The 25,600-nt window shown below is 42.6% G+C and overlaps 1 protein-coding gene across 2 annotated transcripts; it reads left to right on the top strand.

Annotated features, from left to right (window-relative positions):
• The first annotated feature begins 720 nt into the window (after positions 1–720).
• Positions 721–17,389, top strand: LOC311116891 (leucine-rich repeat transmembrane protein FLRT3-like). Of its 2 annotated transcripts, XM_084191918.1 has the most exons (3): positions 721–1,021; positions 10,082–11,023; positions 14,007–17,389. In XM_084191918.1, the coding sequence occupies exon 3, from the start codon at positions 14,063–14,065 to the stop codon at positions 16,028–16,030; it is 1,968 nt and encodes a 655-aa protein (XP_084048044.1). In that variant the 5' UTR covers positions 721–1,021; positions 10,082–11,023; positions 14,007–14,062; the 3' UTR covers positions 16,031–17,389. The 2 variants fall into 2 exon arrangements, with proteins under 2 accessions (XP_084048044.1, XP_084048045.1); XM_084191919.1 differs by lacking the exon at positions 721–1,021 and having other exon boundaries at positions 10,030–11,023.
• The last annotated feature ends 8,211 nt before the right edge of the window (positions 17,390–25,600 follow it).

Below are 25,600 nucleotides of genomic sequence, written 5' to 3'. Positions count from 1 at the left end.
TGCAGTACCAGAGTGCACACCCTCAGTTTGGATTCATTTAGACATGAAACACAACTCTAAACAGGGTGGAAGCAGAGCCAGAAGCAGAACAGAAAAACTCACAGAGACTCAGGTGTGTGTGGCAGAGGCACAAAACACAGTGTGCTAAATATATGCATCACATGAGCACACACCCACACACACAGACTCGTCACACACCCCTTTCACCTACACGTGCAGCTTTCACAAAAACACACACAACCGTTATTTGACCGAAACACACTCCTCTCTTTCTAGTTTTTGCCCAGTGCTTTATTACTTTGTACTGATACACATAAAAACAGCAACAGATATCCCATATTTTCCATAGAGAAGAATAATCTCCTTCTCTCTCTCCATCCCTCTCTTCCTCTTTATCTAGCTTTATAACAACCCACATTTCCTTCCTCTCCCTCCCACTGCCAGGGCTCTCGTTTCCTCTCCTTTGCGAACCGCATCATCTTCTCACTGCTGTTTACCGCTACACACACATCGCATACGATAGGCTCAGAATGTCCAATCTCTTTCTTCTACTCCGCCTAGCGGCCTCACACAACACTACGCCCTGAACCACTCAGACAGAGAGAGAGAGAGAGGGGAAAGCGCGAGCGAGGCCCCTCCCCCAGATGACATCTATCTATCTAGCTCTATTGAAGCTCTGGAGGCTGATGTAAGTTCACACTTGTAGTGCGCTCTGCCCAAGCGATCTGTCCTGCCATTCCTGGGCTCTTTACCACATCCAGCAGACTTGAGTGTGTATGTGGTGTGTGTTTGAGGACCAATAAACACACACCAGACCAGTACTGCTGCTACAGCTTCAGACAGGCTACAGAACTGATACCAGAGCTATACTGTAGCATTCGGTTGGTGTTCAAGACTGGGCTTTTTGGATCTGAAGATATTCTCTATCCTCCGTGTTTTGGATTGGAATATATTCTATTTTACAGACTGCTTTTCTAGGGAGGATATTTATTTAGTATTTACTTCTTAGTTCATTCAGGAGGTAAGTGTATTATGTGTTGTGCTGAAGTTCTATTGCATTTCTCTTTTCCTGTATCCCCCCTTTTTCTAAAGAAGGAATTAAAAAAGTGAGTAGATTTGAAGGAATCTATTTCTGGTTATTTCAAATGAGGACAGCTGCATACATTTTCTATCATCAATAATTCTGCAGCTCTGGGTGTATGCCTTGTCACTAGACTATAGGTTTTCTTTCAGAATCAAATGTAAATGTAATCTCTTTTTGGGTTGATGGTGAGAGAGTATGAGGTGATTTACAACAAATAACAGAAACAAATTAATGCATGTGGTTTTACAGGCCATAATTCAACCACACAGCTCACAACAGCAAAATCAAGTTAGTTCTGAAAATAGTTGAGAATTATTCAGAATATAGAGCACTAGATAAAAAACACAAAAAAACATCGATTATTCCTTAATATTCTTAATTTTCTAGTCACTTTCCAATACACAAGGCTCCTTTGCTAGACGTGTGTCTCTTGCCAAATGCGTAGTTTCTCCGATGGGTAGACGAGACGTTCCAATAGAAACCAGCGGCTTGCAGCTCAATTTTACCTCTGGCGGCAATGCAGCCTTTTCCTCCGTGTCTGTCTGTCCCTCTCCCCGCATTGCAAGTAGTCCTACCAGCCACGAAGACGGAGTACCGCAATGACGCTCCGCTAGCTCGTTCATACGGCTGACTGACTAGACTGATCCGAATAAATACACTCTTTATCCAAACCCTCTCAACTCCTCAGCTGAGGGAAGCAACAGGGACCGCGGAGTTATCTTTCTATCCCTTATTGACTACGATATCTTTCAAATTCCAAACTGATAGCCTACTGAGGGATACAGAGGGCGCAGAGATAATGGAATGAATCGTGGAGATATAACTGCATAAAAGACAAATACTACACTGTAACATTTTACAGTGGTATATCTGGGAAGAATGAGCGGTCTAAGCATCTGCCACTCTTAGAAAAAAGGGTTCCAAAAGGGTTCTTCGGCTGTCCCCATAGGAGAACCCTTTGAAGAACCCTTTTTGGTTCCAGGTAGAACTCTTTTTGATTCCAGGTAGAACTCTTTTGGGTTTCATGTAGAACCCTCCGTGGAAAGGGTTCTAAATGGAACCAAAAAGGGTTCTTCAAAGGGTTATCCTATGGGGCCTGCCGAAGAACCATTTTAGGTTCTAGATAGCATCTTTTTTTCTAAGAGTGTAGCCTAGCAAGCTTCGGAGGAGCTGGAAGACACCCCAGTGAGTGTATGAAATTACGATGCTGATCGGGTAGAGAGGGAGAGCGGAGGTTTGTCACCGAGGGCAGCTTAAGCTGGTGGGAAAACTCCGCTAAATGCAGCTCTCACAACCGGTGGGAGTTTGTCTCCCTCTACTCTCCTCTCCCACCGCCACAACAAGCTCAGCGACATAGATCAACTCGCCTTTTTAATTTAGACATTTTTGGGAGGGAATTTTCCATGTGCGTTTTCACTACAAAGGGGTTAGAGGTAGCCCCGAAGCAAGCTGCGTTTCTATGTGTGGTGTATTCTTTCTGTGTGCGCAATAAACATACAGGCTCCTCTCCCTCTCCGCATGCCATAGCCACATACCCGGAGCGTGCTCACATTTTGCAGTGAATCTCTCTCTAGTCTACCAGCTTCCTAAAACAACGCACCGATTTCCACGCCAACCCTATGCAATTGAGTCAGTTATGTTCGTATAATACGCCATAACATAGATAGTGATAAGCTAGAGGAAACATCATAACCCGTTCATGCGCCAATCACTTATCTCTTAAGATAATGACCTATAGTCTTTATCCATAAGAGTACAGAAGCAGAAAAAGAAGCGCGGTTTGGTTCGATGATAACACCAGCATTATCTGATAGAGCCGATTATATATAATCGGTTTAACAGGTCTCCATAAAACAGATTCCCACACTAATGTTAAGCCTATGATCAACTTACTGTAGCTTGTCTATAGAGGATGCGTAGTCAGTGTGAATGAAAGTCCAGTCTTAATTGGCATTCTCTCTTTATCCTACCAATGATCAAAATAATGATACTGACTATTTATCTAATAATATCAAATAGGCCTATCTAATATTACCACAAGGTTACTGAACTGCGCATTAGGCCTACTAAATAATCAGGTTTTCTTACTTTTTAAAAAACTGCATTGTTGATTAAGGGCTTGTAAGTAAGCATTTCACGTTAAGGTCTACTGTATTCAGCGCATGTGACGAGTAAAATTTGATTTGATTTGTATTGCCTATTTATCTATGATCAAAAACCTAACATTCTTTGAAAAAAAAGTTGCTATCTAGAACCTAAAAGGGTTCTTCAGCTGTCTCCATAGGAGAACCCTTTGAATAACCCTTTTTGGTTCCAGGTATAACACTTTTGGTTCCAGTTAGAACCTTTCCACAGAGGGTTTTACATGGAACCCAAAAGGGTTCTACCTGGAACCAAAAAGGGTTCTCCTATGGGGACAACCGAAGAAACCCTTTTGGAACCCTTTTTTCTAAGAGTGTAGCATGAACACTGCTACTGGAAACAAAGGGTGTTTTGTTTCCTCTCCTGTGATCAAAGGTGTTGTTATAGGGACATACCTTATGTGTGTATTGAGGACTTGGTTATTTGCTAACATCTAGGGCAGCAAGCCACATGACGGTGTAGTAGGGCTATAGGCCTATGGGGGGATGAAATTAACTCAGCCATTGATCTTGGTGAAATGGTGTTTAAGGCCCAATCCACTATTCGTGACACAATTCACATTAGAAACAACAGGACATCAAAACGACATGTCTAGGCCTATAGTTTCAATATACAAACTGATTACACATATAAAAGGAAGTTCTTGAAAGGTAACTTTACTGTAATACCCAACGGATTAAAACAAAATGGTAGCTATAGGCCGATAACTGAAAAACAACGGACATCACAAGATAATGTCTGATTCCAATAGGTTACACCAGAGCATTCTATTTAGCAATACACTGCTCCGGGCTACACTAATGAAAGCAAGTCTTAATCACTGATAAAACAAAACAAAATGGCTACTAGCTTTTGACAAATAGCCTGGTCTGTTTACATCAGTCTGTCAGTCAGGCAGGGTAGGGGGACAGAGCTACCCTATTGTTCTGCTGTGTGGACCGCCCTAGGGCATAGTCACTGGTCAATTGGATTTCACAGGGAAGAATCTCTTTAACTGGATTAGATCAGTCTAGTAGGCTAACCAGGTCACTACAGACATGTGTTTATCTAGACAAAGGACGGAGAATAATATGATAACATCTTTTGTTGCCTTCTTAACTTTTACTTTTTAAACTAAGTAATGATTAGAAATAGATAGTCCCTTTACATCACATTCAACCACATACATGTCTCATCTACTAGACAAAGATATGACAATAGCCAAAAAATAAAACTGTTTATATTTTTTGCTTTAACTTTTTATTTTGACTAAACTGAGGCGGTAATTTTTAGAATTAGATAGGCCCTTTACAGTATTTCTAAATCCAATCAATTATTCTCTACATTTGTAATCGTATTCTCAACATTTAGGCCTAATTCAATTCTATCCATCATTAATGAAACAATAAGGCTATTTTTAATCACCAATTCCAATCCCACCAGAATGAAATCACTAATTATACTGAGAGATAAAGAGAATGTAGTGAAGAGAAATGTAAAAGGCAAGAAAGAAAATGAGCTTTTCTCACAAAGCACCCCAATTCCATTCATTTGCTTGAGTCAAATATGTGAGAGTTAACATGGAATGTAGGCTAAAGGGCCTACAGTATGCCTGCTGTCCTTTAGAACAGTAGTAACCCCCATACCTTGACAGGGGTTCTGTTAGCCGATTACAACCTAGACAGCCAAGCACCAGTCCATAGATAGTGTGTGTTGGTGTGTGTCTGCCTCACACACACACACACACACACACACACAAGGCTGGTTCCTAAATCTTGCAGTGCCTACCACCCCCGTGTGGTAAAAAGCATGCAGCTGCTGCAGCAACAGAACAATCTGTCCTTCCTTTCAGAGCGTTACAATGGAGAGACCCCCGTCTACCACAGACCTCTCTCTCGCGCTCTCTCTGTCCCTCTCTCTATCTCACTCTCTCTTCTATAGACCACCCTTCATCCCCAGACCCCTATCCCCTCTCTCTCTTTCCTCTATAGCCCCAAATGGTCTGGTAACAGCGTCGTTGTTCATCCCATCTAACAGATAACAACAGAAAGGAGGTTACGCACCAAACCTAAATCCCTGAAACTATGATAGATTCTCTTTCTGAAACACGGCCTGCCTGTCTGTGTCCCTGTCCCTCACTGTGAATTCAGATGCATTCATGAATGTTCTTTTGTGTCTATGCACCCCAGTAGCTTCACAGTAGGCCCTATGCGGCCCTCCTCACTCACACTCTCTCGCTTTCTCTTTCTCTAACAATTACTTAGAATAGTGACAAATGGAGACAGTTGGCAAAGGTGCCTGGGGGTACAGTAAAATAATCTATTATTTATCCTAAAGAATAACAAATATTTTCCTCTGAAATCAAAGCCAGAAGCGGAAGGGAAACAAAATAAAAACACTAACTGACAGCAAGGGGAAACATCAATAGAAGGTATAACCTACAGGCTACATTCTAAAACAAATGAAACTGGGAATTCTAATTCTAAATTATATGGTTGTTGTATTTCCTTTTGCCTAAAATGGATATCTATCTTCCAAGATGTTAAATGCAAGACTCAGCCTCACTTCTAAGCTTACAAGTTGATGACCAACCAACAGTATTTCCATTGTATGCTATGTATGTAGTTGCAATCTATCTATAACTATGTTGTGATCTAAAATAAATAAATTACAACACGTACAAATACAGCATTGATTTCCCTATGGAGAACTATACAGTGATTTAAATTCATTCCAAAACTCATGAATATTTAACCACAGAAACTTTGGTAATTTTAACTGTTTCCTCTAATAATTTAGTCCATGTAATTTTATCACTTACTTTGTAAAGAAACTAAAAATACATTTTAATCTAAAATACTTCTTCACAGCCATGAAATTATTTCCAAAATGCTTCAGTTTTCTCAAATCTCTTTATTTCTCTCTGGGATCTGTGTCCAGAGGGCATAAAGTCTTAGGCCCTTGGCTGTGTCTCAAATGGCACTACAGATGTAGGATCTTAATTTGAGCCAGTTTGCTACAGCAGAAAAATATAGGAAATGTGAATTATTATGTGGATTATAATTAATGGAAATTTTTGTAGGGGTAGATACATTTTTTGCAAGGGAAAATTAAATCTGAAATTTCAAAGTGGAAATTACAAACTTCCGAAGCCTTTTTAAACCTAAAATACACTACCAGGGTGATCAAATTAAGATCCTACATCTGTATATTCCAAATATGGTGCACAAATTTTGACCAGGGGTCATAGGGCTCTAGTGCACTATATAGGGAATGGGTTACCATTTGGGATGCAGGACTTCTAGACTTAAAGTGCACTTAGGTGTGTTGATCTCTCTTGCTGTGGCTATAATCTATCACTGTCCTGTGGTGTTGTGTCAGTCTCTCATGTTCTCTTTCCCTCCGCTAGCTGAAAGTGTGTGTGTGTGTGTCGACACACAATCATACTAATTTTGCTAGTCCACATTCAGTGGAGCGGAAGCCGGTTATGGAGGTTTAGAAAAATCTCCTGCCGTCTACAGGAGGAGCTTATTAGGACAATAGGGAGAGACATCCATCACCCAAAACCCCTGCACCCTTTTCCACCTCACATCGCTGTTAAAAACATTGGTGTGTGTGTTGGGGCAGAAGGGGATGTGTGTGTGTGTGTGTGTGTTGGGGAAGAAGGGGATGTGTGTGTGTGTGTTGGGGAAGAAGGGGATGTGTGTGTGTGTGTGTGTTGGGGAAGAAGGGGATGTGTGTGTGTGTGTGTGTGTGTGTTGGGGAAGAAGGGGATGTGTGTGTGTGTGTTGGGGAAGAAGGGGATGTGTGTGTGTGTTGGGGAAGAAGGGGATATGTGTGTGTGTGTGTGTGTTGGGGAAGAAGGGGATGTGTATGTGTGTGTGTTGGGGAAGAAGGGGATGTGTGTGTGTGTGTGTGTGTGTGTGTTGGGGAAGAAGGGGATGTGTGTGTGTGTGTGTGTGTGTTGGGGATGTGTGTGTGTGTGTGTGTGTTGGGGAAGAAGGGGATGTGTGTGTGTGTGTTGGGGAAGAAGGGGATGTGTGTGTGTGTGTTGGGGAAGAAGGGGATATGTGTGTGTGTGTGTGTGTCTATAGATCAAAACAAACTATACAGTATAAAAACAAAGCTCTACAAAATGAATGAATTAAAATATGAGAACACCATTAAAACGATTGACCAAACCATTTTAACATCTAATCCAAATCCACTCAGTGGACATCTCCCAGAGTAGAGGGCCCTCATGCTTGTCTTGTAATGAACAATAGAATGAAGCCACTCCGGTGAGAAACCCGATAAGTGTGGCAAAAGGCAGCCAAGAAGCAAACCAGCCAACCAGGCCAGGGACTCAAGCTGTCTGCACTAACCGTGAAGGATAGCCCCTACTTGGTTCAGAGAGGAACACTACCCGACAGCACACCACAAAAAAAGTCTCCCACCTCAGGACCCTCCCTGCCACAATAATATTAAACGGACCACACCACCAAAACAAACACCACCTCCCTACCTCAGCCAGAACTCTAACCTATTCCCAAAACTCTCACAATAATAGCAACTCTTTTTTTAAAAGGGACTCTAGGTTCAGTGCATCATGCAAAATAAATGTTGGGTCTTTCCCCTGTGCACATGGACTTGCGTCAGTCTTACATTAGTAACAAGTCACCAGTTCCTTTCACTGTGGGCTGGACACTGAGTCAGAGGCAGTCATCATGTTAGGGTGAGACTGGGTGACAAGCCAGGAAGGCTGCTCCATGATATTAATCAGCATACGTATTCAAATAAAGTAAAATAACTTGTCTCCGTCTCTCTCTGTGAGAGAAACACATCATTACAACACATAATGACATTTGAAATGTCTTTATTATTTTGGAACTTTTGTGAGTGTAATGTTTACTGTTAATTTTTTATGGTTTATTTCACTTTTGTTTATTATCTATTTCACTTGCTTTGGCAATGTAAACATATGTTTCCCATGCAAATAAAGCCCTTTACATTGAATTGAAATTGAAATTGAATTAAGAGAGAGAGTGGTGTGTCAGTGTGTGTGTGTGTGTGTCTGTGTGGTTTGGTTATTCTGTGTCCCCATGTGGGAAATGTCCCCACGAGCGAGAATTTTCCTTGTTTTATTATCCTTGTGGGGACGTTGGGGGATTTTTGGTCCCCACAAGGATAATAAAACCAGGAAAATTCTCGCTCGTGGGGACATTTCCCACATCCCCATGAGGACAAAGGCTATTTTAAGCTTAGGGGTTAGGTTAAGGGTTACAATTAGGGTTAGGGTTCGGGGTTAGGAGTTATGTTTTGGGTTAGGGTAAGGGTTAGGTTTAGGGTTAGGGAAAATAGGATTTTGAATTTTAGGTCACCACGAGGATAGAAGAACAAAACGAGAGAGAGAGAGAGAGAGAGAGAGAGAGAGAGAGAGAGAGAGAGAGAGAGAGAGAGAGAGAGAGAGAGAGAGATGGAGAGAGAGAGTGTCTGTGAGGGAGGGATGGAGGGAGGGGGGGGGGGGGGTGAAGGTAAGGGCGTAGGGTATTGGTGGGACACAGGTGGGGTGGCTGGCCCAGTTGTATTCATGAGCATTTCAAAAAAGCTTAATCTCACATGTACATTTCTGAGCAGCGTGAACAGAAGAGGGAGTTTCATTTCACTCAGGAGCGAGAGAGGCCGCCTTAGGGGCGTGTTGCCCTGGTCATAGCTTCAGTCTAGAAAGGACCGCTTCTCTTTTCTGAGAACAGAGCAGATTGCATTCTTTAATCTTAGTCAGAAACTCAGAGGCCAGGTGTGTGTCCCAAATGGCACCCTATTCCCTACATAGTGCACTACTTTTTGAAAAAGTAGTGCACTATATAGGGAATAGGGTGTCGTTTATGAAGCAGAATGAAGCATCAGCCCTGGTTGAAAAACGAGGCAAGTGAACTGAGCAAGACAGGAGGGAACAAGAGGGAAACATCCCACTGGCTTTGTATCAGGGGTCTAGATCACTGACGCTTTTCGTATGCAAAGAAAAGATGGGGGGTTTGGGGGTGCTGGGGTGGAGGGGCTGATATTAGGGCTGTGGGGGGGCGTAAAGGGCAACGCACACAATCACAGTTGAGTAAGCTGCTAGGGGGGAGAAAATGTTATAATTTTTTAAAATACAAATCCACAGTGAACACAGCGGTTAATCTGGGTCTCACCAACTATGTCCACTATCAAAGAGAAGCAGCACAGGCTTTTCTCCCAGGCTAATTCAGGCAAAGCAAAATAAATCCCCCTGATATACAGATACATTTAATAAGCTTTAGGGGCTCTGTCTCAGTCTCAACTCCCATAAGCAAACCCATCTCATCCCGGCTAGTGTTCATACCATTAAAACACTGGCTGGAATTAAACCTGCAGAGTGATAGATCAAACATGTGTGTGCTATTGATAGATACTATATTCCTCAAGATTGAGCCTATACAGAGATTTAAAATAGAATAAATAGCATCTTCACAACCTCTTCTCTGTTAAGATATTTCTGAATCCGCCTTTCATTGATTCTGAATTTCCCTACAGCATTGTCCTCTATAATTACAAAAAGAGATGCATTGTTGAGCGAGAAGGGAGGAAGAAGGAGTTCAACAGACAGAGGTAGACTTAATGGCACCATGCTGCGTGTCTCTTTGGATTTAGGTCAGCCAGCAAGCCATATGACATCCATTAACCTCGAAAGTTGCGTCTCAAATGGCCCCCTATTCCCTATAAAGTGCATTACTTTTGACCAGGGACGTTTCCCAATGATTTCCCTTCACTCCTCCATACTTACAGACACTGTATGTCTGACAGATAATACATTGATTGCTAATTGCCTATGGATTTTAAATAACGTTGATCTCTGTCTCTTTGGCTGTTTTTCAGAGAACCAACCAACGCGGAATAGTGTGGGTACAGGAATAGAAGCAGGACACAGCATGGTCCAGAGAGTAGGTGTATGACCGTAAGGGAACAAGCTACTAGGAGCCTGGGCCTGGGAGGAGAGATCCTACCATTGTCCTGTCGTCCACGGGTCTCCTGAGGAGTACGTACCACTCTGTTACTGGGGTATCTAGAACTTCCCCAGCCTTGGATTCATGTACCACAGGCTCACAGAGGGAAAACGGCATTGTGGGTTTGCTGCAGGGCTGGAGTACATAAGTGATACAGCCCTGGAGTGAGTCTTTGGAAGCAGGGTTGGTGTTGGCATTGCTCAGTCCAGCTTTGGTTCTTCTTTTCTTTTCTATGGCGAGCCTGCTGGAATTACCCTCCCTTTCCTGAGAGGACCTAACCTCGGCTGCAGTTTCAAGTCTCTTCCCTAAGAGGAGGGGGCCTCTATGTAACACTAAGATATCTCATTTGAGGTTATTGGAGTTGCTGAGCTAAGTTGGACGATACAAGGGCTCTACCACTACTACTACAACCATTGGGACTTTCCTTTTTAATATTACCACCCAAAATATTGTGCTTTTGAGAGGAGAAAGACTGCAGCTTTGTCTTTGAGTTTGAGTGGAGATGCTTTTTTTACTGGCTTATCTTCCATGGCAAAACCTTTGATGGCCTGAGAGGCCTGAGCAGGCTGACAACACAAGAGGAGGGTCAGCGAACAAACACGGATCAGTTTAGTTCAAACACACTGACCCGGGTCACAATATAACCAAGGCTACAACCAAAGACCTTCTCTCTCGTACTACGCTAATACACTTTTCCTTTCTGAAAGGGATTCATAGGAAAGATTTCAACATACATCTTCATCTTCATCTGCTGGATCGGGAAAGGATTCTTGGGTGGCTGCAGAAGGATTATTTACGGATCCTTTTAAATCAGGTATGACAGCTATGATTGGATGTTGGCTGTGGCTTCTTTACGCCTCACTGACCAAACCAAGGTTTCTAATAATGGTGTGTGTGTGTGTGTTTGTGTGTGTGTGTGTGTGTGTGTGTGTGTGTTTGTGTTTTCTAATGAGACGTGGTGGAAGGAGAGGTCAGTACATGAATGCTTAATTAAAGTAATAAATCAGTACTTGTCTAATTAAAAGGGAAACCACACTTCACTGGTCATAGTACAGTGAGGGAAAAAAGTATTTGATCCCCTGCTGATTTTGTACGTTTGCCCACTGACAAAGACATGATCAGTCTATAATTTTTATGGTAGGTTTATTTGAACAGTGAGAGACAGAATAACAAAAAAAAATCCAGAAAAACACATGTCAAAAATGTTATTAATTGATTTGCATTTTAATGAGGGAAATAAGTATTTGACCCCTCTGCAAAACATGACTTAGTACTTGGTGTCAAAACCCTTGTTGGAAATCACAGAGGTCAGACGTTTCTTGTAGTTGGCCACCAGGTTTGCACTCATCTCAGGAGGGATTTTGTCCCACTCCTCTTTGCAGATCTTCTCCAAGTCATTAAGGTTTCGAGGCTGACGTTTGGCAACTCGAACCTTCAGCTCCCTCCACATATTGTATATGGGATTAAGGTCTGGAGACTGGCTAGGCCACTCCAGGACCTTAATGTGCTTCTTCTTGAACCACTCCTTTGTTGCCTTGGCCGTGTGTTTTGGGTCATTGTCATGCTGGAGTACCCATCCACGACCCATTTTCAATGCCCTGGCTGAGGGAAGGAGGTTCTCACCCAAGATTTGACGGTACATGGCCCCGTCCATCGTCCCTTTGATGCGGTGAAGTTGTCCTGTCCCCTTAGCAGAAAAACACCCCCAAAGCATAATGTTTCCACCTCCATGTTTGACGGTGGGGATGGTGTTCTTGGGGTCATAGGCAGCATTCCTCCTCCTCCAAACACGGCGAGTTGAGTTGATGCCAAAGAGCTCGATTTTGGTCTCATCTGACCAAAACACTTTCACCCAGTTCTCCTCTGAATCATTCAGATGTTCATTGGCAAACTTCAGAAGGGCATGTATATGTGCTTCTTGAGCAGGGGGACCTTGCGGGCGCTGCAGGATTTCAGTCCTTATAATATAATAATAATAATATGCCATTTAGCAGACGCTTTTATCCAAAGCGACTTACAGTCATGCGTGCATACATTTTTTGTGTATGGGTGGTCCCGGGGATCGAACCCACTACCTTGGCGTTACAAGCGCCGTGCTCTACCAGCTGAGCTACGGCGTAGTGTGTTACCAATTGTTTTCTTGGTGACTATGGTCCCAGCTGCCTTGAGATCATTGACAAGATCCTCCCGTGTAGTTCTGGGCTGATTCCTCACCGTTCTCATGATCTTTGCAACTCCACGAGGTGAGATCTTGCATGGAGCCCCAGGCCGAGGGAGATTGACAGTTCTTTTGTGTTTCTTCCATTTGCGAATAATCGCACCAACTGTTGTCACCTTCTCACCAAGCTGCTTGGCGATGGTCTTGTAGCCCATTCCAGCCTTGTGTAGGTCTACAATCTTGTCCCTGACATCCTTGGAGAGCACTTTGGTCTTGGCCATGGTGGAGAGTTTGGAATCTGATTGATTGATTGCTTCTGTGGACAGGTTTCTTTTATACAGGTAACAAGCTGAGATTAGGAGCACTCCCTTTAAGATTGTGCTCCTAATCTCAGCTCGTTACCTGTATAAAAGACACCTGGGAGCCAGAAATCTTTCTGATTGAGAGGGGGTCAAATACTTATTTCCCTCATTAAAATGCAAATCAATTTATAACATTGTATAAACTAAAGGAGAAAGACAGACAAGCAGTTTGCACCTACTGTTTTGCCATATTGATTTGAGGTCATGAACTCTTGTTGTTGCAGTGCTAGTTAAGAAATAGTTTGTTGTTTCCATGGTGTTTGTGGCTGTATATAGAGGAACAGCACGTGACAGCTTTTACTTACAGATATACTGCTGTGCTAAAAGGTAACTTAAATATGATTATTCATGCACTATTAACTGCTCTAAATCAGCTACTGCTACCAGTCAGAGCCAATCACTGAACAGTTCAGCCATGTAGTGAGTGAATGGATGACTGATGAGTGCAGCTCAGTTCGGTTTACACCGTTCCACATATGGTATTGAGTCTGCAAAGCACTGCCACTGCTACCTAGGAATCTGACCAACAATGCAAAGAATCTCCCTCAGAAGACTGAAATTGTTATTAGTTGAGGAATATTTTCTCCTTTAGTTTCAGTAAATAGAAATGTTTCTACCACACCTTGTGAGCTCTAGGCCAGATTAATGTAAGAATGTGAATGTAGGAGAGAGAGAGAGAAAGAGAGAGACGTTTTCACAACAGTTCATTAACAAGGCCTGACTTTGTTCACACACACAACCCCCCCCCCCCCCCCCCCACACCCCCCACACACACTAGCAGTGATGAAAGGCAGCCTTGAGAAAGATACAGAAACGTGTAAAACAGCCAAGGCCAAGCTATTACCTTTTACAAGCTAAAGCCCAAGCACAGGGATCGAATTCAGCAGAGAGCCCAGATGTTAAAGGATTTTCTTATATACAAAAAAGAAATGAGGAAAAGGGAAAAACATTGTAAACTTATGAAGTTTCTAAAGTCTTATGGGAATGTATGTGCTATATGTGTTCCCTGAAAACAGCCCTTTGCACTCAAAGTAGTTTTAGCCTCGCTAGTTGCTTTAATTTGTTTTCTGTGATTGGCAAATCGTAATAGTAACAATTTATATCAATTGAATAGTCTGCATAGGGCCTACAAACCGTATCTAATATTGCAGAGCGTTTATTGCGGAAAGAGCTTGAGGCAGCACAATTCAAGCAAACAGCAATTATTAGAAACAAGGATGTTGGCTTCCCTTTAAAGGCCTTGTGCATTAACTTTACCCTTCTGTCTCCTCCCCAAGGGTTCCTGCGTGATCACACTGCCAGACTACACCAGACGCCACAACCTCGAAACAAGATGACCGCCCAATGCAAGAACTTCCTCCTCTTCCTGACCAGAGTAGGACTACTCTTGGGTCTGGCTAACCCACTGGTGACCTCCGCCTCCTGCCCCTCGGCCTGCCGGTGTGATGGGACCTTCATCTACTGTAATGATCGAGGCCTCACCTCTATTCCTACCGGCATTCCGCTGGATGCTACTGTACTCTTCCTCCAAAACAACAGGATCAAGAGCGCCGGCATCCCCACCGATCTGAAGAGGCTAAGCAATGTTGAGAAGATCTATCTGTACTGTAATAATCTGGACGAGTTCCCCCAAAACCTGCCGATAGGAGTCAAAGAGCTGCATCTACAGGAGAATAATATTCGGATGATTACGCATGCGTCGCTGGGTCAGATCCCACTGATCGAGGAGCTACACCTGGATGATAACTCCGTCTCGGCGGTTAGCATCGAGGACGGAGCGTTCAGGGACAGCAACCACCTGAGACTACTCTTTCTGTCCAGGAACCATCTGAGCACCATCCCGTCCGGCCTTCCGCAGACCATCGAGGAGCTGCGCTTCGACGACAACCGCATCTCGTCGATATCGGAGGCGTCCCTCCAGGACCTGATCAACCTAAAGAGACTCGTCCTGGACGGGAACCTGCTCAACAACCGTGGCATCGGCGAGATGGCCTTCATCAACCTGATTAATCTCACCGAGCTGTCCCTGGTGAGAAACACCTTGACGTCTCCGCCGGCTAACTTACCGGGAACCAGTCTTGAGAAACTGCAGCTCCAAGACAACCACATCAACCGAGTACCGGCCGGGGCTTTTGCTTTCCTCAGGCAGCTGTATCGACTGGATCTATCGGGCAACAACCTGAGCAGTCTACCTCAGGGAGTGTTCGAAGACCTGGATAACCTCACGCAGCTCCTGCTCCGTAACAACCCATGGCAGTGTACTTGCCGGATGAAGTGGGTGAGAGACTGGTTAAGGTCGCTGCCGACAAAGGTCAACGTTCGAGGGTTTATGTGCCAGGGGCCAGACAAGGTGAAAGGCATGGCTATTAAGGATCTGTCTACTGACTTGTTTGACTGTGGAGGCTCTGACTTGGGCAGGGGCCAGGGGGGCCCTACCTTCGAGACCAGCACTGTCTCTAACACCTTACCCCACTCACATCCACAATGGCCCTCCTTTGTGACTAAAAGACCAGTGGTGAAAATGCCTGAACTGAGTAAAAACCACCGCAGTACTACGACACCATCAGGTAGAAAGATCATCAGGATCAGTGTGAAGTCAAGCAGTGCAGAGACAGTGCACATCTCCTGGAGGGTTTCCGTACCCATGACTGCCCTAAGGCTCAGCTGGTTAAAACTGGGCCACAACCCTTCGTTCGGTTCCATCACGGAGACCATCGTACAGGGGGAGAGGACGGAGTACCTCCTAACAGCTCTAGAACCGGAATCCTCATACAGGATATGCATGGTTCCCATGGAGACTAGCAACATTTACCTGTCAGACGAGACGCCAGTTTGCATAGAGACAGAAACCAGTTCTCTGAAGGCCTACAACCCCACCACGACACTGAACCGCGAGCAGGAAAAGGAGCCTTACAACAATTCCAGTCTGCCTTTAGCCGCGATCATCGGAGGGGCCGTGGCTCTGTTGGCAATGATAATGCTGGCGCTCGTGTGCTGGTACGTGCACAGGAAGGGTTCGCTGTTTTCCAGGAATTGCACCTACAACAAGGGCCGACGGAGGAAGGACGATTACGCAGAGGCGGGGACGAAGAAGGATAACTCAATCTTGGAGATACGAGAGGCCTCTTTTCAGATGATCCCTATACACCCCGTGCCCGTGTCCAAAGAGGAGTTTGTGATACATACGATTTTCCCTCCGAATGGATTGAGTCTGTACAAAAGCCCGCACAGCGAGACCAGTATTAGCAACAGGAGCTACAGAGACAGTGGAATACCTGATTCAGACCACTCCCATTCATGATATTGATAACGCAGGACATTTCATTATAAATGAGTGCGTTCGTTGATGACTTGAAACTAAGTGGCTATAAGACTTTGTTATAAAACACTGGATCTAAAAGACTGAGTGGGAAAGCAATGTTCTTCTGTACATTTGCCCATATAATTTATATTTAAGGACATTTTATGACGAAGAGGAGAACAAACGTGGTTCACATTGCAGATAGTAGTCCCATCACTGAGCCACAGGTCAGTGTATGTTGTAATTAAAACTGCAATTCTATATTTTAGGGGTTTGTAGTAATTTGTACTGTATTTCCTTTGGCTTAAGGTTACCTAACAACCAACTATAAAAAACAAACTCTGTTCTACTGAGATATGATGACTTGTCAACTGTGAAAGTGGGGGTTTTCATTGCTGTGTTGAACAATCAGACTTGTAGAATAAAGCACAGGTCATTCCTTTGACCCTCGTTTTGTGGCTGTTCGGTAAAAAACAAAAAGGCAAAAAATATGATGATTAAAACCAGAGCGAAGCAGCGAGACAGCAGGCGTGTTGCCTTCTTTCTCTGACGAGAGACAAGCAGAGAGTAGTCACCTACATGTACCTAACCAGAGAGACCCAGAGGGGTGTATCTCTTGAAACATGGACTAGATATGGAGGTGTCACGCTTTACATCTTTGCTTTGTTCAGTGTGGGGATTCATTTTGTTTATCTGTTTGGAAAAAACAGAAACAGAGACAGCACAGATAGAACAGGTGTGTGTGTGTGTGTGTGTGTGTATGAGTGTCAGTAAGTCCTGTTGGCAACAGCACAGGGCATATGAAGCACACAGACCTTTAGGGGAGGAGAGGAGACCCTCTCCTAAGACATTAACCCAGGCTGACAACCCCCCAATATCTCTATCTGGCTAAACTACAATGGATGCCATTCTCCAGTACCTTGTACCATACGTCATCCAAACGTTGCCCTCAAACATAGCCTAGATATAAACACGGCAAGAAAAAAGGACATAGAGAAAAATTGCTTTCTTTTGAATACAAACTGAGCGTCACCAATTTCCTTGTTTATGATTATAATTATGATTTTGTATTTTTTCCAGATTGAAGACACTACTACTTCTATGTTAACGCAATTTCAAAGTTAATTGTTCTTTACAAAGTTGCTCAGGGATTCTTAAAAGTCGGAACTATTGTCCCATCTTTCAAGAATCCCTGAACTGAAAACCAAAGTGCATTAAATGCTCTTTGGCCAGTCTTGTATGTGCCTTGATCCAATGCTTATTGTATTTAGCTTTTTAAGAAATCAGTGACTTCTTTTCATACACACTTGAATATGAGAAAATATTGGTCATATTGCAGAATAAAAGTGGATAAAAATACCAAGACTGGTCTCTCTTACCTGAAACACTAACAAGACATGTCAAAATCACAATTTGGACCCCATTCTCAGTCTGCATATGAAAAACATTGCAATGCACTCATGTGCTTGACACTTTTGCAAATATGAAACGTCTTGTCTATATGCAGATGTCCTCTTTTACTTTGATCACTCTGTTGTCCTGCGCAGCAGGAAATGCAAATTGTAGTATATTCAAGGTTTAAAAAGGATTCTAAAGTTTGTAATTTCGATTTTAAAGGGTTAGCCTTCATTTATCCTAACAAAAAATATATCAACCCCTACAAAAATGTCCATTAATTATTTCCATATAATAATTCACATTTCCTGTTGTTGCTGGATTATTTTCCTGCTGTCAGAAACTGCTCAAATTAAGACCCTACATCTGTACGAGCAAAGTATACACTCAAACAGAATACATTCTGGTCAATAATAACCACACTGGTTAACTAATAGTGAAACAACAACAGAAGTCCAGGAAGGGAGAGAACATCCTTTGAATGACATCATCCATATACAGACTTCCTAAAAAAGTTTTGGAGGGAAAACGGCAGATTTAGCGCTCACAACTATTACCTATTTTCTGCAGAAATGTAAAAATGCATTTGGCTCACAGCGATGACAAAATGTCTGCCTGGCTGTATTTCCAAGATGTACTGAGCTTTTCAACTAGGAGACGAGGGTGGAGATTAAATTGTTCTTTAACATGCAGTGTCCCTCAGCCTCTCTGTGGCAGTCAGACAGACACACACACAACACACACTCCTCTAACAACCCAGTCACACATAGACACACACACACACACACACACTCCGTAGGCAATCAGTCTACAGAGCAACAGCTGCTTGAGGCTGGCGTTGGTCTTTCATGTGGTGAAGCCACCGTGTGTGATTTATATCAGACGGTGTGGTGAGATCTGGGCTCTCTCTGGGGGTTGATCCCAGGCTCACAGTGTGTGTGTGTGTGTGTGTGTGTGTGTGTGTGTGTGTGTATAATCTAATGACGAGCCACCATACGGAAAGAGGGTGTCACGATCCAGGCTCTGCTGTGGATGCCAGTCAATACAAAACATGGGACCGAGCAGAGAGACAGAGTGAGACAGAGAGAGAGACACAGAGAGACAGAGAAACAGAGAGAGCGAGAGAGAGAGAGAGACAGAGAGAGAGAGAGAGAGAGAGAGAGAGAGAGAGAGAGAAAGAAGAGAGAGAGAGAGAGAGAGAGAGAGAGAGAGAGAGAGAGAGAGAGAGAGAGACAGAAAGAGAGACAAAGATAGAGAAACAGAGAGAGAGAGAGAGAGAGAGAGAGAGACAGACAGAAAGAGACAGAAAGAGAGACAAAGACAGAGAGACAGAGAGACAGCTCCATGTTTACATTAACAATAGCTGCTCATTCAGACAGGGGCCTCCTCACAAATACAGATATACATATACAAACAGACACATAAACATATAATATAATCACGTTAGTACACTTACCTACAGAGATGGAAAGACAAGTGCATGTGCAGCACATGGGGATGTATTAAACATAGTCCTCAGCCTGAAGTGTCCTCACTTGCACCAGCAAATAGCTAGCTTTTCTCGTGGCGCCGACTGGTAAGACACTTCAGGAGGGCGGTCACATGTGCTAGCAATGCAGAGGTCCTGAGTTCACGCCAGGTATGGGCCGAATCAGGAGGAAGTGGTATTTGCTAAGCAAGCAGCATGACGTCCTTTACACATGCATGCATGTACTCACATATAATGCAGTCATAAACTAAAATATATGAACTGACACATATCCACACAGTAATCCATACGGTCATTCATAAACACACCCATACAGTCTGAATACACTCAAGGCTCTAATTAAAGTAAGGGCAGCCGCTAGAAGCTGCAGAACTGATCCAAACCTTAAGTATACACTCACACTGGCCCTGTGGCCCCTACACTAAATATATCAGATCAACTGGAAATGAAAGTAAACAGCTGCTTTTAGAATGGTGTAATGCTTCTGAGTCGGTGTGGTCTCACATACAGTATGTGAATGTTGACAATAGTGCTCTGCTCTGTCATTTGAATGTTACTTTGGATTCAATCTAATCTTGAATCTTGTGAGTGTTTGCAAATGCTTGGGAGCGAGAAAAAGCTTTTGTTGAATAAAAGCAAATGCGATAATGTAATCTGCAGATATGAACTCTTAACTCTTTACGTACTCACACTGCAAGTAGTTACTCTTAACGATAAGGTGTACAGTTTGTCAATGTACTGTATGCTCAAGTCTAGGGTAAAAGGGCGTTCTCTCACCCAATTCAAGTTTCAAATCAAACCATATAGCCACAAATTTATGCCAAGAGCTTTGATTGTTTTATTTCTTCAACTCCTCATTCACTCTGATTAATGAAATGGTTATGAATGGTTATGAACTGCGTAGCCTATGAATATCTATGAATTCCCTATGAACAGCATAGAAATGCCTATGAAACAGCAGGAGCGTGTTTCATACCTGAGTAGTGAGTACTGGGTCTCTATCCCTAGTCAGAATAAGAACCTATCCTAACTAATTTCAGAGTTGAGTTCTAGAACCTGACAGACTCCACAACGTTCTACAGATTAGATCAGATAGAATAAAAAGGCCAACTCCAGCACACTGATGATCTTGATGCTTCCTAACATTTAATAGCTCTTTGGTACGAATGTTTTACCCTTCATCAGGGTATTTATACAGATGAGATCACCCCCATTACATTAGCCAGGAAGCTTCACCTTTACCTTAGCTGGTCTCTAAAGTAACAGTGTGTTACTGATTGGTTTTCTAAGTAAATTAGCCTCATGTTCTCCTAACGACGTACAGATGTAGGATCTTAATTTGAGCCAACTTGCTATAGCAGGAAAATTATCCTTGAACAACAGAAACATGTGAATTATTATGTTGATTATAATTAATGAACATTTTTGTAGGGGTTCATACATTTTTCACTAGGGCAAATCAATTCTGAAATTTCAAAGTGGAAATTACAAGCCTTTTTAAAAATTCCCAGCAACTAAAGAGTGATCAAATTAAGATCCAACACATGAGGTATTTCTACCACTTAGAAGCACTGCTCTCTATATTCTATATGCTACCTAATAGAGATTTAAAGTGAACTGACATGCTAAACATGTCGTTGAATGGAATATAACTGCGAAAATATTCTCTAAAACCTTGAGTGATTCTCATGTGAGCGTAATTACTGTGTTTTTTGATTCAGCAAGTCCTGAGAAGAACCATCTCATTCTAGATAAAAATTATTCTGTCTCTAAAATCTGGGGCACAACGATAGATAGGCCAAAATGAAAGATGAACTAGAACTGAATCACTCTGCTATGGGACCTGACCCTGGTGACCTCCCGTGACCTTTCATGACCCTGCTCCCTACTTCACCCTTCCTGCTCCCAGCTCCTCACTCAGACCATCACTCAATCCCTCCCACCATCTCATTTATGTCAGATGGTCTCACTGAGGCCACCAAACAATACATGGCACTTCATATGACCCTTCTCTCCCACTCCCACCCATGATATTGAATCACTCACTTCACTAATATTTCTTATTTTACAACAGACAAAAAGGTTGAATACAGATGTATGCTGCCCCCCATAACCCCCATGCTAGCCCATTGTAATGTATTGTGTTGCTCAGACAGGCAGCAGACCATTTGCATTTCTTTAGATTATTAAGTTCATCACCAGTATCAGCGGCTGGGTTCAAATAGTATTTGAAATCATTTCAAATACTATGCCTGGTGCAATTGACCAATATACACTGAGTGTACAAAACATTAGGAACACATTCCTAATATTGAGTTGCACCCCCTTTTGCCCTCAGAACAGCCTCAATTCAATTCAAACCTACAAGGTGTCGAAAGCATTCCACAGGGATGCTGGCCCATGTTGACTCCAATGGTTCCCACAGTTGTGTCAAGTTGGCTGAATGTCCTTTGGGTGGTGGACCATTCTTGATATACACGGGAAACTGTTGATCGTGAAAAACCCAGCAGTGTTGCAGTTCTTGACACACTCAAACCGGTGCGCCTACTACCATACCTCGTTCAAAGGCACTTCAATATTTTGTCTTGCCCATTCACCCTCTGAATGGACACATACACAATCCAAGTCTCAATTGTCTCAAGGCTTAAAAATCCTTCTTTAACCTGTCTCCTTCCCTTCATCTACACTGATTGAAGTGGATTTAACAAGTAACATCAATAAGGGATTAAAGCTTTCACCTGGATTCACCTGGTCAGTCTATATCACACTGTGTTTTGTACACTCAGTGTAATATTCAAAAAATGAAAAATCTCTCCAACCTGGCACTCCAAGCAGGCTAAAGCAAACACTCAAAGGAATGTGAAAGATTTGAAATAGTATTTGAACCCGGGCCTGACCAATATGACCTCACTGTGACCAGGCCAGTAGCTGACCACTCAGGGACACCCATCACCATCACGACCATTACAGTGATGGAACTTACAAAAAACATTGACTGATCAAAGAGGTCAGGTCACATTCTGGTCAGGGAACAGAGGAGGTGAAAAATGAACACACACACAAATCAAATCTCATTTTATTAGTCACTTGCACAGTTTACAGCAGGTATAAAAGATGCAGCGAAATGCTTAGATGCTAGCTCCCTCAACAATTCAGTACATTAATCAATATCAATATTAACAATAAAATAGTTCAGTCAAAATAACAAGTATAAGTAATAGAAGAGGTAGTCTGCGTAGTAATAATGGACTGTATTACACTGTATTTACAATATAAAGTGGGTAGTGTCTTGGTCACGCAGTGAAATCAATAGAATATAACAGAACAGCAGCGTTGACCATGTGTGTGTGTGTGTGTGAGTGCTGAGGGCTTGTGTGTGCTTATCTGTGTGTGTTTATGGGTGATTGTGTGTGTGTGTGTGTGTATGTAAGTTTGTGTGTAAGGGTTGGATGTGCAGATAGTCTCTAAGGTGCAAATAGTCTGCAGGTCTGTGCAGGGAGACAGCTAGGGTTGGCTGTTCATCAGTCTGATGGCTGGTGATAAAGCTGTCTCTGAGACCCGATGCTCCAGGTCCTTGACGATCTTTCGGGCCTTCCTCAGACACTGCCTGGTGTAGATGTCCTGGAGGGCAGGGAGCTTGCCCCCAGTGATGTATTGGGCCGTCCGCACCACCCTCTGTAGAGCCTTCCGGTTGCAGTTGCCGTACCAGGCGGTGATGCAGCCGATCAAGATACATTAGCAAGTAATATACTAGGTAGCGGTGGGAGGTTTGCCCTTCTCCTTAGTTTCACTAGAACAACGGCTCTCCTTCCTCTTCTCTTTTTGGAAGGGCTCGGCTCCTATGACGAATGGAACTGCTTCGGGTATCCAAACAAAGGATCAAGTTCTGGAATGTCTGATTTTTGGTGAGTAACTGCCAATTTGATGTCCAGAAGTGCTTGTCGACATAGGAAATAATACCAGAAACCAGGGGTGTCATGCACCCCAAAAATCTGAGGGGGCACAAAGTACATGAGGATGTACTTTGTGCCCCCTCAAACACCTGAAACAGCTTTTTCCTGCAATCTAGAGCCATACTCATCATGCTTTATTCTATATAACAATGTGTATTTTTCTGCATATCTAATCATACCTCTTGATCTGTCTGTATCCTTATAGGTGGTTCTTTATTAAATAATCTAAATATTATTCTCTGCATTTCTGCTAAAATATGGGTAAAAGATTTAAAGGAATTTGAGTCTTATTCAGTACATTTAGTTATTGCTTGCTGTTCTAAAGTCTACCAACCTTGCCAGCAGTCATGCCAGCTAAGATAGTTAGACAAGCTAGCAACTTTAACTTGATTGATAGTCTGAAAATGGCTTCTTGCTAGCTAGTTATGAGGTTGGGAGATTGGGAACCTATCTGGGCTAGCACCATGCAACCATCGTTGGCGCCATCTTCCCTTAATCTCTCTCTCACACACACACACACACACACACTCTCACACACACAAACACACACACACACACACACACACACACAGGAGGTGAAAAATGACCACTGGTTTCAAGACAGGTCATGGGGCAGGGTCGCACACACACACGCATGCACGCACATGCACACACACAAACAAACACACACACAAACAAACACACACAGGAAACCTGTCCACAGTAAGGATACTTCAGGAGAAAGAAACAAACAGCGTGTGTGCGTGCGTGCGTGCGTGCATGCATGCGTGTGTGTGTGTGAGAGTGTGTGTGAGAGTGTGTGTGAGAGTGTGTGTGTGAGTGTGGCATAGTGCTTTCTGAACCATAAAAAAACGCCTTGGAGGATAATAATAATAATAATAATAATAATAATAAGCCATTTAGCAGACGCTTTTATCCAAAGCGACTTACAGTCATGCGTGCATACATTTTTGTGTATGGGGTGGTCCCGGGGATCGAACCCACTACCTTGGCGTTACAAGCGCCGTATAATGCTTCACAAGTGAGCTCATACAGTACAGTAGGCATATTTTTCATTATTAATATCCAACTTCACAGTTATATACTTTTGAAATGCATTTCATATGTTGATTCTGTGACTATTAAAAATGTTATTTTTTTATTATTATTTTTTAGATTAGTTTTGCCTTATTTCAAGTAAGCCTGCAGCAAGTGGTCCAATATATCATAATAATGCAAAATGTTGCCTGAAAAATAATAATAGGCTTTAATTGTTATACTTTAAAAAATGCTTAATCCTCAAGTTAAAAAATTTAATAAAATGTCCTCTCAACTATACAAACTGTTCTTATGAAGTGTATTCAAATCCTCCTCTCCAAATATCCAACTTTATTTATTTAGACAATTATTCTCTGAAACATTCTAAAACCAAAATAAAAGCCCTCTCTTGATGAGGCATTCACATTGTGTGGTGAGGATGTGTGTATGTGTGTGTGTGTGTGTGTCTGCGTGTTTGCTTTCCCTGCACCCTTGTATCCTGTCCCAACATCTTGCACATCAAACACCAGCCTCTCATTTCATTTCTCCTCTTTTAAATGCAGAGTGTTGAGGTCAGGAGCCAAGCCCTGGGGCTGTTCTAGGCCTCCCACAATGCACTGCTGCCAAAGTTTGTGTGTGTTTTAGGGTTGAATAGCGGCAACCAGATTCAGGGATTTTTCTGCCATTAAAATTCTTGGGCGGGCCGGCTAAGCATGTTTTCGGGATGCCTAAGTCCAGACAGTGAAAATAAATAATTTGTATTTATTTACATGTTTCATTTACATTTTTGGGATGGAAAAGATAATGGACCTATATATTTTTTTATAATATAATCTTCTAGCAATCACCAAAATAAAAGCTAGACAGTCAGGGTGAATGGAAAATTCCAAAAACAATGAATGTAGCAGTATTGATTTTGTTATTATGGTTTAACACATGGAAAAATGCATGGAATTGCAGGAAATTAGCTTTAAAACCACAACATTTTCTCTCAGCTCTATGGCAAAATATGTAGAATGGCAGGAAATTAGCTTTAAAACTGCAAAAATGTATCTCAGCTACGTGGAGAAATGTGTAGAATTGCAGGAAATTGGCTTAAAAATTTAAAGATTTCTCTACACCGCCAAGAATGTTATCTTATATTCAGCCGTGCCCATTGTCACACCCACTATCTAAGCCCCTTTTTAATCCAGAAAAAACCCTGGGGCTACCGAGATTTACCACCCAAACCCACTCCCTTTTCCCACGGTAAATAACTAAGAAAAAACTGTAAATTATATATTTTTTAAATTCTATGAACAGCATGACGTGAAATGCAACTGTTAAACTAAATTATATGCAATGTCTAAATCTGGCTTCTCTACAGCCTTTCCCCTGCTATCTGCATGATCAATCATCAATGCTCAGGGAGGGGACAGACAGTGCATCTCAGTTTGGAGCGCAGTTCACAATGCATGTATCATCTCATCATGGCAACTTTTTTTCTTGTGACAAAGAGAAATACATTTGCTGCAGCGTAGCCTATGGTACAGTAATTTAAGGACCGAATGTGCGTCTAATTTACACATCTCCATCTGGCTTTTGGGGTCACTTTATTTTTGTGCTCTTGGTTATAACAGGCGATGAAATGATACAATGTATCAACATTGCTCGCTTCGCACACTGCTCCAATGTAACAAATGTATAAATCTAACAACAGAAGACTGATCAGGGTCT

This window comes from Coregonus lavaretus, assembly GCF_964263955.1.
Source record: "Coregonus lavaretus genome assembly, contig: HAP1_SCAFFOLD_1991, whole genome shotgun sequence".
NCBI classification, from domain to species: domain Eukaryota; kingdom Metazoa; phylum Chordata; class Actinopteri; order Salmoniformes; family Salmonidae; genus Coregonus; species Coregonus lavaretus.
The sequence above is the reverse complement of the archived record's forward strand: the minus strand, read 5'-3'. Positions and strand labels throughout refer to the sequence as shown.

Coding starts and splice junctions, on each gene's coding strand:
- LOC311116891 (XM_084191918.1), top strand. CDS start 14,063: ATGACCGCCCAATGCAAGAACTTCCTCCTCTTCCTGACCAGAGTAGGA.